General features: G+C 55.2%; 3 protein-coding genes across 13 annotated transcripts in view; 1 reads left to right on the forward strand and 2 right to left on the reverse strand.

Moving 5' to 3' along the window:
* Positions 1 to 615: 615 nt before the first annotated feature.
* VSIG10 (V-set and immunoglobulin domain containing 10) lies at positions 616 to 6750 on the reverse strand. The gene is made up of 8 exons (XM_041420537.1): positions 6518 to 6750; positions 6020 to 6304; positions 3003 to 3284; positions 1952 to 2245; positions 1761 to 1871; positions 1504 to 1516; positions 1231 to 1391; positions 616 to 1117 (listed from the first exon to the last, which is right to left on the reverse strand). Exons 1-8 carry the CDS (start codon positions 6738 to 6740, stop codon positions 1050 to 1052), a joined length of 1437 nt encoding a protein of 478 aa, XP_041276471.1. The 5' UTR covers positions 6741 to 6750; the 3' UTR covers positions 616 to 1049.
* A 650-nt stretch (positions 6751 to 7400) lies between these two features.
* PEBP1 (phosphatidylethanolamine binding protein 1) lies at positions 7401 to 9739 on the forward strand. Its single transcript, XM_041420536.1, has 4 exons — positions 7401 to 7597; positions 7915 to 8024; positions 8619 to 8719; positions 8926 to 9739. Exons 1-4 carry the CDS (start codon positions 7463 to 7465, stop codon positions 9141 to 9143), a joined length of 564 nt encoding a protein of 187 aa, XP_041276470.1. The 5' UTR covers positions 7401 to 7462; the 3' UTR covers positions 9144 to 9739.
* A 901-nt stretch (positions 9740 to 10640) lies between these two features.
* TAOK3 (TAO kinase 3) overlaps positions 10641 to 13456 on the reverse strand; it is a 77086-nt gene continuing 74270 nt past the window's right edge. For all 11 annotated transcript variants that reach the window (XM_041420524.1, XM_041420529.1, XM_041420527.1 and 8 more), the window contains 3 exons: positions 12924 to 13136; positions 12394 to 12576; positions 10641 to 12154 (listed from right to left, as the gene is read on the reverse strand). In XM_041420524.1, coding sequence (XP_041276458.1) covers positions 11993 to 12154; positions 12394 to 12576; positions 12924 to 13136 — 558 coding nt within the window. In that variant the 3' untranslated portion in view covers positions 10641 to 11992. The remainder of the gene's footprint in view (positions 12155 to 12393; positions 12577 to 12923; positions 13137 to 13456) is intronic.

Below are 13456 nucleotides of genomic sequence, written 5' to 3' on the forward strand. Positions count from 1 at the left end.
CTGGGACCGGGACAGCCGAGGTGGTGGCAGCACAACAGAGTTGCCGGGGCAGCCAGAGGCTCCCGCAGCTCCCTGGGATTTTCCTGGCTTGGCTCCAAGCGCCGCTGTGAGGGCGCGATGCGGGGCACAGGGAATGAATGCACCAGGCTGCAGGGAGGCTCCCACTCTCGGCCCTCAAACCATCTCATCCTTCCACCCACACTCCATTCCCTCCAGCCCTCGGACCCTGCTCCAGCCCCTCAGAACCCTCTGTTCAGGCTCTATGGCCCTTCAGAGACCACCGTGCCCAGCCAGACCCAAAGCACCATCCCCACCCCTCCCTGTCCCCTCAGCCTGCTCCAGCTCCCACTGTTCTGACACCCCAGGCATGGCTCAGACCCCCTGACTTCACCCACAGCACAGACCCTGCCTCTCTCTGCATGTCCCAGGAGTGCTTCCCTTCTGCACGGGCCATCAGATCCCCTGTGAGCTGTCACGTCCCCTTTGTCCCCACGTATGTATGGCATATCCCCATTACCCTACACCCACACTTGACAAGGAATAGATTAACTCCTGACTTGGACACAGAGCAACACTGCAGAAGGAAGAGAGGAAAAATATTTATAATACAAACAATTCAGCCTTCCGAGAGTCAGTGTCAGCCATGTCCTGCCCACACAGCCCTTGTTTCTTCCCTCGCCCCAGGACCACTGTGGCCCTGTGGTGACTTTGTCCATCACAGAGCTGCTCATGGGGACTGAGCCAGAATCCCACACATGAATTCAAGTCTGTCACAGGCATCAAAGTGAGGAGGTGGTCCCATGCTCTGCCTGTGCTGGGTGCCATCTTGTTTTAGGGACACCCAAGACAAGGAGGAAAATGGAAGAGAGAAGAAATGGAGAAACATGGCTGGAGAAGGACGGAATGAAACTGTGGAAGGGGCAGGTGGAGAGAGAGGTGCCTGAAGTGTCCTGGGACTCACAGCCTGTGCTCAGCCACACACAATGAGGGCCTGCTTGACGCTGGATTCCAGCTGGAGCTCCGTGTGCTTCCTCAAGGAGGGACAGAAGCTATGAGCCTCGTGTCTCTTCTCTCACGTCCTGTGCAGAGACCCCACTGTGGAGCTCGTCATCGTCACCTACACAGGGCACAGAGCAGCACCTCAGCTACAACAGCCATCAAGAACTCCTCCCTCCCTGGCAGCTGCTCTGGGAAGACCCAGAGCTCAGCAGGGAGCAGGTGGCTCCTCACCTTCTGTGAGCTGGTTCAAGTGAGCAGCCCGGGCCCTGCTCCCACCGACCAGCGCCATGGCCTCGTGCTCAGTGCAGCTGTTCAGGGCTTCCTCAGACCCCTTCCCCTCCTCGTCATCTTCAGAGTCCACCAGCACTAGGACATCCCCGGAGTCTGCATTCCTGGGAACAGCAGAGCAAGCTGGATGAAAGGCTGAGGAGAGCCTGTGCCCTGCGCTACAGGAAGGCTGAGTAGTGATGCCATGAGGGACTGGGCTGAGCAATGTCAACTCACCTGAATGCAGCACCTGAACGGAAGAGAAAAGAGACACCATTAGAAACTGCCCCTCTGGGAGTGCCACTGGTTTTACTGGACTGGACAACCCCTGTCAATCCTGCCTCTATATCTGTGCCTCCCCCAGACGGTCACTGGCAGCCCCAAGCAGAGGCACAGATGTGGAGGTGACCTGCCCAGACATGGCACAGTCCAGCACACGGGGAGGGACAAGCAGGTCAGGGATAAAGCCCCAGGAAGGAGGAACCAAAGCCTACCTCTGAGGCACAGGAGGGGATTGTAGTACAACAGAACCCCGGTGACGGTGAGAACAGTCAGGAGGGACAGCACCACCACAGCACCCACGACCCCAACGATGTTCACCGGCTCTGTGGAGTGGGGACACAGAAGGATGAGGAATTCTCAGGTGTGCAGTGTCCCCAGGCCCTCCTGCCGCAGCCCCACTCACGCTTCACCGTGAGGCAGACAAAGAGCTCCCTGAGCCCCACGGGGTTCTGGGCCTTGCAGACGTAGCAGCCGCCGTCAGTGCCCTGCGAGCAGTTCTGGATGGTGAGCCGGGACACGTTGCCCTCCTGGGCGATGAGGAACCTCCCCCCAGGCTGGATCTCCTCCTCGGGCTGGGAGATGTCCCGGAGCCAGCTGAGCCGAGCTGCCGGGGTGCTCTCGGTCACCCGGCAGGTCAGGGTCACATTGTCACCCACAAAGCAGGTCTGCGGGGGCTCAGATTCCAGGGAAGGGAGTTCTGAACAGCCCCGGGGAAAAAGGAAACAAAAACAGGAGTCAAGGAGGGAATGGAGGCAATTAACATAACGAGCAATCAGGCTTCTGACTGATTAATAATCATTAACAGAAGGGAAGCAGGCAGGAGTCTGGGAGTCGAGCGCTATGGGTTTGGCATTTGGCTCACTCAGGAGCCTCCCAAGGAGTGACCTGAGCAGCTTTTGTGGTGCTCAGTCCCTTCTGACACCTGTCTTCACATCCCCAGGGAAAAATGGTCTGAGGGCAGCCAGCAGGTAGATGGCAGAGAGGAGAAGAGCAGCCCAGACATTATTTTCCTTGTGATCAGCAGAGCTCTTGTGAAGCTTTGACAACCCTTGGAGGATAATCACAGCCCAGATTTTCATCAGCCACTCAGATCCCTGAGATGCCTGAAGGGCACACACAACCCTTAAACGCACCCTTAGCAAACCTCATCTCAAGCTGCCCACAGCCCCCAAACTGCCTCTCACTTTCACACAGCTATATGGGAGCTTTCCACATGTGAAAACACTGCTGGAGTGAAATTTGTTGGCCCCTGAAGATGGGCCCAAAACACAGCTCACCTACAACTGTGCCACGGTGGAGCTCAGCTGCAGGACACCTGTGCCTCGTGCTGCACGTGTGCCCTGCCATGTCACCTCCTGCCTTCCCTGACCTCCTCAGTGCTCTGGAGTGCACGGAATGACCTGCCCCAGTTCATCAGCTTCATTAGCAGTTAATGAGGCAGCAAATCCACTCACTTATCTCCACAGTGCAGGCAGGCTGCTCCTGCTTCACCACGTGGCTGCCCACACACTTGAAGACTTTTCGGTGGGCGAGGTGGGAGCTGTTCAGCGTCTCCACGTGGGTGTCTGAGGAGCTGGTGGAGCTGATGACCCAGCTGGAGTTCTCCAAATCCTGCCCCTCCTCTCTCCAGTGCAGGGTGGGGTGGGGGTACCCTCCAGGCCAGCTGCAGAACAGCTGCAGCATCAGCCCTGACGAGGAGCTCTCAGCCCAGCACTTTGGGGTTGCCTGTGGTGGATCTATCAGCAAGGACAGCATGCGGTCAGAAACATTTGCAGGGCTGGAATTCATTTGTCATCATCCCCCTTGAAAAATCTTTCCTGTTTCCCTGCAAGTCTTGCTCCCTGACCTGCATCCCACAGCCCCAGGTGTGCACAGGTGTAAGTGACAGCCAGCAGGGACCAAGAGCGGCTGTGACAGTCCCCACAGCCAAGCCTTGAGGGACAGAATAAATTATTGCCACAGCTTTATCCAGTGGAAATGAGATAAACACAGCAGGAGAAGGAAATCCCACTGCCCTGGTCCTCATGGTACAGCTACCACTGAGTCATCACTTGAGAGCAAGACACAGTCCTGGCTCTCTCCCAGCTGCTCCTTCCACACACAGATCCACACACGTGCTGGATTAACAGCCAGAGGGATTCTGGACTCTGATCCAGGCAGAATTAACACACTGTGCCCAATGCAATGCTGAACAAGACCCCACCAAGAGATCAAACCAAACAAGCCCACACCAGAGGTGTCAGAGGGATGTCTGAGGCTTATTTTGGGGAGCATTTATTCAGAGGACCATGAAATTACTTGAATTAATAAAAAAACCATCATGGCAAACCCTCATGTGAGCTGCAAGAACACACCTTCCTGGGGCTTGTTCTCTGCAGGAACTGTACACACACCTCAGTGATCTTTGAAACCACCCAGCTCTGGCAAGAAAGTTCTCTGCAACACTCCCTGTGTCCCACCTCCGGGGAGGATCAAACCCTGATCCCAAACCCTGGCTGTGGTTAATAGGGCATCCTGTCAGCCTGAACCAGCAGAAACTGCCCCACATCAATGGGGCACAGCCCCTCCAGGATGCCCAGGTGGACACAGCCCCTCCAGGATGTTCAGCCAGAGCTGCACTTTCTGTGCTGACCTCAGGAACTGTCTCCTGAAGCCATCAGCTTTACATCCTGAACTCCCAGGCTCTCCCAGCACAACTGTTTAAAGAAATTTGCTCACACAAAGGTAACAAACCAAAAGCCTAAAAATCTCCACCCTCCCAACCTCACACAACACCAGTAAAAAGGACCTGTTGTGGTTTGACCCACAGAAGAGCCAACAGTTCTTGCATCAACCCACACACAGATGTGCCAAGGAATCCCTGGAGGTGTGGAACTGCACGTCTCCTTCACAGGTGCTTCCCATCCAAAACAAACACAGAACCACAGCCCAAGGCAGGGCTGCACCTTTGTCCTGTCACTAGAATGTTTACTGCTTGTGGGGTTTTCAAAGTGCACTTTTAAACAAAAAGAGAACTTTTTGGTACCACCCGTGGGATGGGCTGAAGACTGTCAGCTGGTTATTCCCACACAAAACCTCTACATATCCTGGGAGGCTCTTCCACAGCAGTGCCAAGTCTGTGTCCAAAGTTTGCTCCAGGCCAGGATAAGATGTTCTACCAACAGGGATTGTGAAAAAATGGGGCCCTTCAACAGGTCAGAGGTTAAACTTCTAACTTAAACTTCTAACTTTTGCTAATGCTCCTCCTGCTGAGCTAAAGCATCTCCAGAAATCTCCTTCTCACCTATCAAAGACTATGCCCACATCACCTTTGTTGTACTTGGAAATTAGCTGACACAATTAACTCCAGACTAATAAATGAATTAATAAATTAATTCCAGAGTGCACCATCACTTGGCACCCCATAAATATGTTTTGCTCCTGAGTGTTCTGCCCCAGTGCTCCAGATCTGGGGCTCCCCAATCCTCAATCCAGTGCCTACATATCTATTCCCTGAAGCAGTCTGGGGTTCAATTCCACACCCCCAGCTTCACGTTCCTTGCTGCAGGAAGAGAATTTTTATTCCTGTGAACTTTCAAGAGGTTAATCTGTACAGAACAGGTGCAATGTTTACACACAGGTAGAAGGAAGGAACACCCTGAAGGCAAACAGGTCTCACACATGGAAAGAGCAGCAAGAAAGGAAAGGGCCAAGGGAGTACAGAGGGCCAAAATGCAGCCCATTTTCCCTCTTCTCAATCCTGAAGGGACTAAGAGTGGCACCAGATCTGGAGGGGGCTGTTCCCATGGAAAACACGAGGCATCAGGCAAAATAATGGCTCCCTGGCAGGAGCAGGAAGGATTAATTGGCTTGAGCGCTTTCCAGCCCGAACTTCCACCTGAACATTTCTAAGGGAATAAATGGATGAAATAGACATGGAAAAGGGAGAGAGCACCAGAAGACACAGAGGGGCTGAAAGAACTGGCCTGTGCTGATAACAGCTGTGCCCTCAGGACACTGTTCCCACAAAAACCTGAGGAATTTCGTGCTTCCATCAACGTAAGACTCCTCAGCTGGGAAGAGTTCTCCCACTAAAAGGATGGCACAGAACATCTATCCCAAACAAGGGAAAGCAGACAGTGAGCAGCAGCCCCTACCCCAAGGTTTATGGAGACTCAAGTCAGCCAGATTCGGAGGCAAAGGATCCCCCTGGAATAGCTACAGAGAATGGAAGATGTGCCCAAAAACTCGTTTATCACCAGCAATGAAGAAGAGACAGAGCAAAGACTTGAGAGCAGCCATTTCCCCTGCATATACCAGACCTGTGACAGACCATTTGGACACGCATTTTGGTGCTTGTGAGTGGATGTGAGAGAGATTCTGCACCATAAAGCTGCTTGCACTTTCTAAATATTATTTTTCCACCAGTGCCAGATGAATTTGGGGATGTGGAAGGCGGAGGGGAGGAAGCCCAGCGGTGGGGATGACTTACTGGCCACCAGGAGCTGCACCCTGTGCTCATGGTCCGTCCTGTTCAGCACTTCCCTGCAGGTGTAGTTGCCCTCGTCCTGCACGCGCAGCCCCGTGATGCTCAGGGAGCTGTTGTCCACCAGGGAAAAGCGGACGTCCGGGGGGAAGGAGACCCTCGAGGAGAAGAGAGGTGGGAAGGAGTGCGGATCCCCTTGGAACCAGACCACCTCGGTGGCTTCCTTGGACACGTTGCGGCATAAGAGGAGGATGCTTCCTCCCACCTGCCCAAAGACCACTTCATCTGTTCCTGCAAGAGAGAAGGGACGGCGTTAGGGATGGAGGGAATGGGCAAAGCCGCCTTCTGCCAGCAAAGACCTGGATATCTGATCTGTGTCAACCCTCTGAGGTGCTTGTTAGGGGACTGCCGAGGGACCTCTGCGGTGACTAAAAGCATCCAGCGCACACCAGCATCAGGAAAAGGGACACAGCTCCCTGCTGCCCTCCCCTCAGCCCGCGCTACCTGCGGCCTCCCGGCGCGGCACCAGCCTCCAGAAGCAAAGGGCGAGGACGAGCCGCGCCGGCGGCATCCCGCCGAGGAGCTGCATGGCTGCGCGCCGCTGCCGGAGCCCCGCGGGGGCGGTGCTGCCCGGCCGCCGCCCCGGCGAGAGGCCTGGGGAGGGAGGCAGGGCGGACAGGACCCGCCCGCCAGGGCCCGTGAGGGGCCCGTGATGGGGTTTGTCCATCCGTCGGGTCCCGCCGCCTCAGAGCCGCTGCTTTGGGCGATCGCCATCTTGAGACCCCCCGACTTGGGGCCGGCCGCCATCTTGGGGTCACCTCACTCCCCCTCGGGCACGCGGGGCGGCCCCGGCAGAGCGGGGCCGGCGCTGCCGCCCGGTGCCGCCCACGGCCGGGAGCGCTTGAACGGGGGAGAGCGCTGTGTGCGGAGCGCTGTGTGCTGAGCGGTGTTCCCTGAGTGGTAAGCGACCCTCGCATCCAGAGAGCTGCCCTAATCCACCCACTTAGAGACACCGCACAAGCCGCGGAGCGGGAGGAGCGGCGATAAACGGTTGTTCCTCTCTGTAACCCCGTAGGGAGGACGGTAACCACGCAACTATCCTCGGGTTTCTCCAGGACACCTTTCACATGGCAGCTTGGAAGCACCAAGGCATGCGTGAAGTAGAGCGCTGAGACCCACAGGGTTGCCCCACTGGGCCCTGGTACATTAATTATTAATTAACCTAATTAGCGGTAGGGGCGACAGCGCTGGCCCAGGTAAGCAGAGCTCGGCCAGCCCCCCTCGGCTCCGCCTGGGGGCGCCATAGAGCTGGCTCGGGGGAGGCTGGCCGTGCGTCTCCACCAATGGGAGGCGAGCATAGCGGCATCTCCACCAATGGGAGCGGAGCGGGGCGGTGCCTCTGCGTAGGTGCACGGGCCGCCCGGAGCCGCCGCAGCCACAAACGTCGCCATGCCGGTGGACCTGGCCAAGTGGGACGGGCCGCTGAGCCTCTCCGAGGTGGAGCAGAAGCCGGCGCACCCGCTGAGGGTCAAGTATGGCTCCGTGGAGATCGACGAGCTGGGCAAGGTGCTCACGCCCACTCAGGTGAGCGGACCCGGCCCTGCGCGCGGGGGTTGGCGCGGCAAAATGGCGGGATGCGGTCGGGCCTGTTGCGCTGTCGCTGCGGCAGCAGCCGCCGGAGCTTCCCCGCAGAGAGGTGCAGGAGCAGAGAGAGGGGCTGAGCTGTGGGGGCGGCCGTGCCGCAGGAGAGGAGGCCCGTGGCTCTCACAGCCAGGGCGGGCTGGCACGAATGGCCTTGAAGCCCTCGGGTGTCGCTGGCAGCGCGGGCCGCGCTGGCCCTGTGTGCAGGGCAGGTGGCTGGCGCTGGCAGCGCGGCCGTGCTAACGCGGTCACCCCTGCAGGTCCAGCATCGCCCCACCAGCATCGAGTGGGACGGCTGCGATCCCCAGAAGCTTTACACGCTGGTTCTCACAGACCCTGATGCGCCCAGTCGGAAGGACCCAAAGTTCAGGTAGTGGGGATGGACAGCTTCGTGTCTTGCGTGGGGGAAAAGGAGCATCTCTCTTGGGCTGGGCAGAGGCTTAAGGAGGAGGTGGGACTGTGCTGTGCCTAAGGTACAGCTGTGGGGCTGTGGCTTGCCATAGAAATCGTGTCCTTGCCTCTCTCCTTGAGCCTGGGATAGCATGGGGAGGAGCAGCTGCTCATATCAGGGATGCTCAAAGGTCTGGGGAGCAGCACAGCATTTACTGCTTGCTCTAATTTAGCACATATGTGAGTTGGAATTAGGTCTTTGCTGGCAGCTGAATTTTAAATCTGGGACCAGCTCACCTTCTTCAAGTCAGCCTCAGGAGCGTGTGGAATCCCCACTCGCAGAGGTCAGGCTGTGGGTTTCCCGCAGCCATGTGGAGCTTGTTTTGGCAGGCTGTGCATCCCAGCGAAGCAGTGCCTGCTCTGGGACTGGTGCTCTTCGGGTTTGGCAAACAAGGAGTGGCAGCTCTTTGTTTACCCCATGCCGACAGCCTCACAGGAAAGTAGCAGCTTGGAGTGAGAAAGGTTCTTCTTACCTGTGGCTCTGCCAGATTTGTTCTGTGCCTTCTCCTTTCAGGGAGTGGCATCACTTCCTGGTGACCAACATGAAAGGCAACAATGTGGGCAGCGGGACCGTGATGTCGGATTACGTTGGCTCCGGGCCTCCCAAGGGAACAGGTCGGTACCTGCAGCAGTTCCCAGGTGCTGCAGCGTGGCTCACACCAGCGCAGGAGGGCGGGGGGACCCGCGGGCACGATCCCAGCGGGGTCACGGGGGCTGCGCGCAGCGGGGATCCAGCCTGCCTAGCGCGTACCTGCCCCAAGCAGCCGCGGGGCCGCCTGGGCGCGGGCGGTGACGCTGTCCCTCCGCTGTCCCTCCGGCAGGGCTGCACCGCTACGTGTGGCTGGTGTACGAGCAGCCCCAGCAGCTGGCCTGCAGCGAGCCCGTGCTGTCCAACCGCTCCGGGGACAAGCGCGGCAAGTTCAAGGTGGCCGCCTTCCGCAGCAAGTACGGGCTGGGCGCGCCCGTGGCGGGCACCTGCTACCAGGCCGAGTGGGATGACTACGTGCCCAAGCTCTACGAGCAGCTCTCGGGGAAGTAGGGCCAGGGCCCGTGGGGCACTGCAGCACCCGTGGGTGGGGCCGGGCACGGCGCTGTAGTTCTGTTCTGTTAATGAGTTGAACTCCCGCTCTGACCGCCTGCAATGTCGCTGTCACTGTCCCTGCTCTGTCCCCGTGTTCAGGCCTGTGCTGATGCTCGTGGTATCCTAGCTAGAGAGCTGCTGATGGGTGTCCCTGGCTCCAAACTGACCTGCTTAAGGGAATTAAAAGCCTTTGTGAATTAGCGTCAATTCAGGGGGGTCTCTGCTGTCTTGGGATGGCTTGAGGTGGCAGGGCTGTGGGTACACAACCACTCTGGGGCAGGTTCTGGCTGTGGAGACTCCCTTTTCCAGGAGAGGAGAGGGCAGTCAAAGGGAAACTTCTCCCCTTTTTTTTTCTTTCCCCCCTCCTACATGTGGCCAGTGCCTCCACATCACCACTACAGTAGTGAAGGTGCAGCTCGAGGGGGAGGCAGGAGCTGGCCTAGAGCAATTCCTTCTGTTCTCTGCTGCCACTCAAAGCTGAGACCACTTTGTTCTGTTCAGTGCTGTGGTGACCTGCCCTGTGCTCACAGTGCAATTAAAAACTTCCCAAGGTACTTGGTGTGCTTGGTTGTCTTCTTGGGGGGATGAGGGCAGTGCTCAGGGAGCAGTGGGTGGTGGTGTGTTCCTGGGATGAGGCTGTGCCAGGGCTCCCCATTCCTGGGACTCACTGATGCTGGAGGGACACAGCTCAAAGCCATCATGTCTTTCTGTCTCAAAAACATTCCCAGCCTTCAGTTCCTTCCCAGGGAATCTCACTTCCAGACCCGTGGGGGCTCCTTTGCTCCACAGGAGCCCCCACATCACCACAGCAGATCTGACACCCCAACAGTCAGTCTGGGCACCACCAGCTTCCCAGCCCAGCTGCAGTTCCCAGGTGCTTCCTGCTGCTCCAGCAGCTTGGCAGAGAGGCCTGGGGGTGTCTCTGAAGTGCCTGGAGCAGAAGTGAGCCTTTGACAGAGCCTGGTGGCTATAAAAAGGTAAAAAAGGTGAAGCCAGTGCAATTCAGCTTCATGAAATCAGGAGCCTTCCCCCTTTTTTTCAAGCTGCTGTATCAAAGCTCTGCAGTGACGTGGTGTGACAAACAGGAATCTGCAGCACCCCTGAGAAAATGGGGGATTCCAGAACTCGGGTGGATGGTGCTGCCTCAGGGCAGTTTTATCAGCCCAGCAATTCAGACATTGCAAGAGGATCAGCGGTTTTCCAGGAAAACAGCCCCAGCTACTCCAGCCCAAGGCCCACCAGAGTGGAGCAGGGCTCACAAGGCTCATCCATCCTGGGGCTGCTCAGGCTGGGAGGAGGACATAAAAAAATAAAAAATCCATTATCCTAAAACCCTCCATGCCAGGAAAGCGAGCCCTGGGGATGGGACACCTGTGGAATGTGTCCCCTCCCCATCCCCACCTTGCACCTGTGCTGGGCCACGAGCCACCCTTCCCACAATGACACAGCCAGGCATTGTGATGAACACTTTTATTTACAAATATAATTAAAAGCTCTGACAGTTATTCATGCTCTTCCCTGGAACCTGAAAAATGTTTTTGTTGTTTTGTTGGTTTTTTTGTCCTTTTTTTTTGTTGGTTTTTTTTTTAAAGTGCATGCAAAAGAAGTAAAGCCTTTTTTTTTCCTCTTTTTATTGTAAGAAAATACACAGTTTGAAAGTGTGAATAATGCAATATTTATGACCAAGATCATGGGGTTGGGGGTGGACTTGGGGGAGGAACAAAAAAAAACCCCCCAAAAAACAAATAAAAGAAAAACTGAAAAGGGCTGGGATGATCTAACAGACAGTGTTGAGCTCCAGAACAGAACTGGAGAGTGGGGGGTGGCTGGAGCAGGAAGGGAGGGGGGAAAGAAGTAAAAAAATTTTTGATCAGAGAAACAGTTAAAATACAATATGAAAATAAGTAAAAGCTCTCCTTAAATTCCTTCTATACACAAAATACACGATTTGACAAAGCCCAATTTGTGCTACTGGGATCCTGTGGGCTCATTTAAGTGTATTCACATTCTCTGCGACAGCAGAAAATGATTTATGATACAATCAAGAATATGCCCAGGGGCCAGGGCTTGTCCCTGCTGCCCCTGGCATGGTTCTCCTAAAAATCACCACGTCATTGCCCGCCCCTCCCCACCCCAAAAAAGTAATAATATGTCACCACTGATATGTACAGCACGATTAAGTTTTTTTTTTCTGTAAAATGTATCAAATTTTTTTTCAATCTTTAATAAAATTTTTTTTTATTATTTAATTATTCCTGATGAATAAATACCAAAAAAATAAAAATAAAATAAAATTATGCAGCAGCTAGTTAAGGTAAGGCTGCGGATTCAGTCTCTCTCCCCCTGGGATCGTAGATATCTTTTAATTATTAATATTTTTTTGCTTGTACTTTCATTGATTGGTGGTAAGATGAGTGATTGCTCAGAAGCAACATACATCCACTTGGTGGCTTTTTTTTTTTTTTTTTTGTGGGTTTTTTTTTTTTTCTCCATTAAAATTGTCTCCAAAGTTTTCACTGAAACATTTTTAATCATTGCACAGAGACATCAATACTGTGACATACTATGGAAAAGACTGCCAGGAGCTGTCCTGCACCGGGACGTGACGGGGGAAAGGGGCCCCTGATGGATAAGAATATACAGGCACTGGTCCGACACGATGTCAGTAAGAGAGACAGAAAGAGAGAGAGCACGCCCGTCAACATGGGGAATGTTGGGTTTGCAAGTTTCATCCTTACTTTGTTTGCTTTCTGTGGTTTTTGTTGGTGTTTTGTTGTTTTTTTTTTAAATGGCAAAGAAATTTAACCTCATCTATAGTCCTCCTTGGGATACTCTAATGTGACCAAATTCCCAAAGCCCATCCTCAGGCTCTCCATGTCAAACGTCTCGATCTCTCGCTCCTGCCTTTCCAACAGGAACTTGATCCTCTCGCTGCGTTCCTTCTGCAGGGCGGCGAGCTCCTCCTCGATCTGCAAGGAGCACAGTCAGCACCCCCAGCACAGCTCCAGGTCCCCAAAATCCCCTCTGGAATGGGCACAGTCAGCACCCCCAGCACAGCTCCATGTCCCCAAAATCCCCTCTGGAATGGGCACAGTCAGCACCCCCAGCACAGCTCCATGTCCCCAAAATCCCCTCTGGAATGGGCACAGTCAGCACCCCCAGCACAGCTCCAGCCTGGCCCATGTCCCCAAATCCCTCTGGAACGTACCTTCTGTTCCAGGTGTGCCCTGCGCAGCGACACCCGTTGCTCCAGCTTCTGGAGCTCCCTTTCATGCTGTGCTTCTGTCTGCATCTTTATTTTGCTCTGGTAGGCGTTGAGCAGCTCCATCTCCTGCTGGAGTTGCAGTCTCAGGGCTTGGCATTCTGCTTCCTGGGCCTCGTCCAGCCGGAGCTGTGAGAGCATGGGGAAAACAAGGCTCAAAGCCTGGCTGGGAATTCCTCTGCTCCCACACAAGTCACACACAACTCTCTTCCCAAAGCCACTGGTGTTGGTGGCAGAGGGAGAAGGCAGGAAAGGCTTCATGAGCAGCAGCTGCTGTGCTCACACTGAGGCAGAGCCCCAGAAGATCCAATCCTAAACCCCAGCACGCCAGGGGAGCACGGAAAGGACATGTGTTCCACAGGACACTTAATCCAAGAGGGAAAGTGCCAGCTGATGTGTTGAACAGTTTTTACAATCCAGTGGCTGGAGAAGTCCCCCCCAGGGTGCTGCCAGCCCCCAGAGCCCCCTGCACGTACCGCCTGCGAGGCCATCATCTCGTTGATGCTCTGCTCGTACTGCTCGGCCAGGATGGCGAGCTTCCGTGTCTGCTCGTCCTTCAGGCTCTTCAGAATTGTCTTGTGCTCACTCTTTGGAGTTACTTCCAGCTGGTGATTCTTCAGTGCTTTGTACTGCTTAGTTTGTACTTTGCATGTGTCCTGGAACTGCTTTTTGATCTGCATTTCCATAGCCTGCCAGGGAAAGAACAATGTGAAGAGCACGAAGGGCTCTGGGAATGGAGAGGTTGTGGTATGTCCACATGGGTGGGGTGGTGGGAACCACAGCTCCCCTGTGCGTGCTTCCCACAGGGACTAACCAGCAGCAGCAGCTCAGGCCCTGCTGCAGCCTGGCCAGGAACAGAACCCCCTCAGCTCAGGGCACTTCCCACTTCCTGCAGATCACCCAGCCCATCACCTGCCTCCCAAAACACATCTGCTTTTTCACAGCATCAGTCCCTTCCATGTCCTTCACACCTCAACCTTGCACTATGTGGTTACTGCAGACCTGAGAA

This window comes from Onychostruthus taczanowskii, unplaced genomic scaffold (assembly GCF_017590055.1).
Source record: "Onychostruthus taczanowskii isolate IOZ18803 unplaced genomic scaffold, ASM1759005v1 scaffold64, whole genome shotgun sequence".
Taxonomy (NCBI): Eukaryota; Metazoa; Chordata; class Aves; order Passeriformes; family Passeridae; genus Onychostruthus; species Onychostruthus taczanowskii.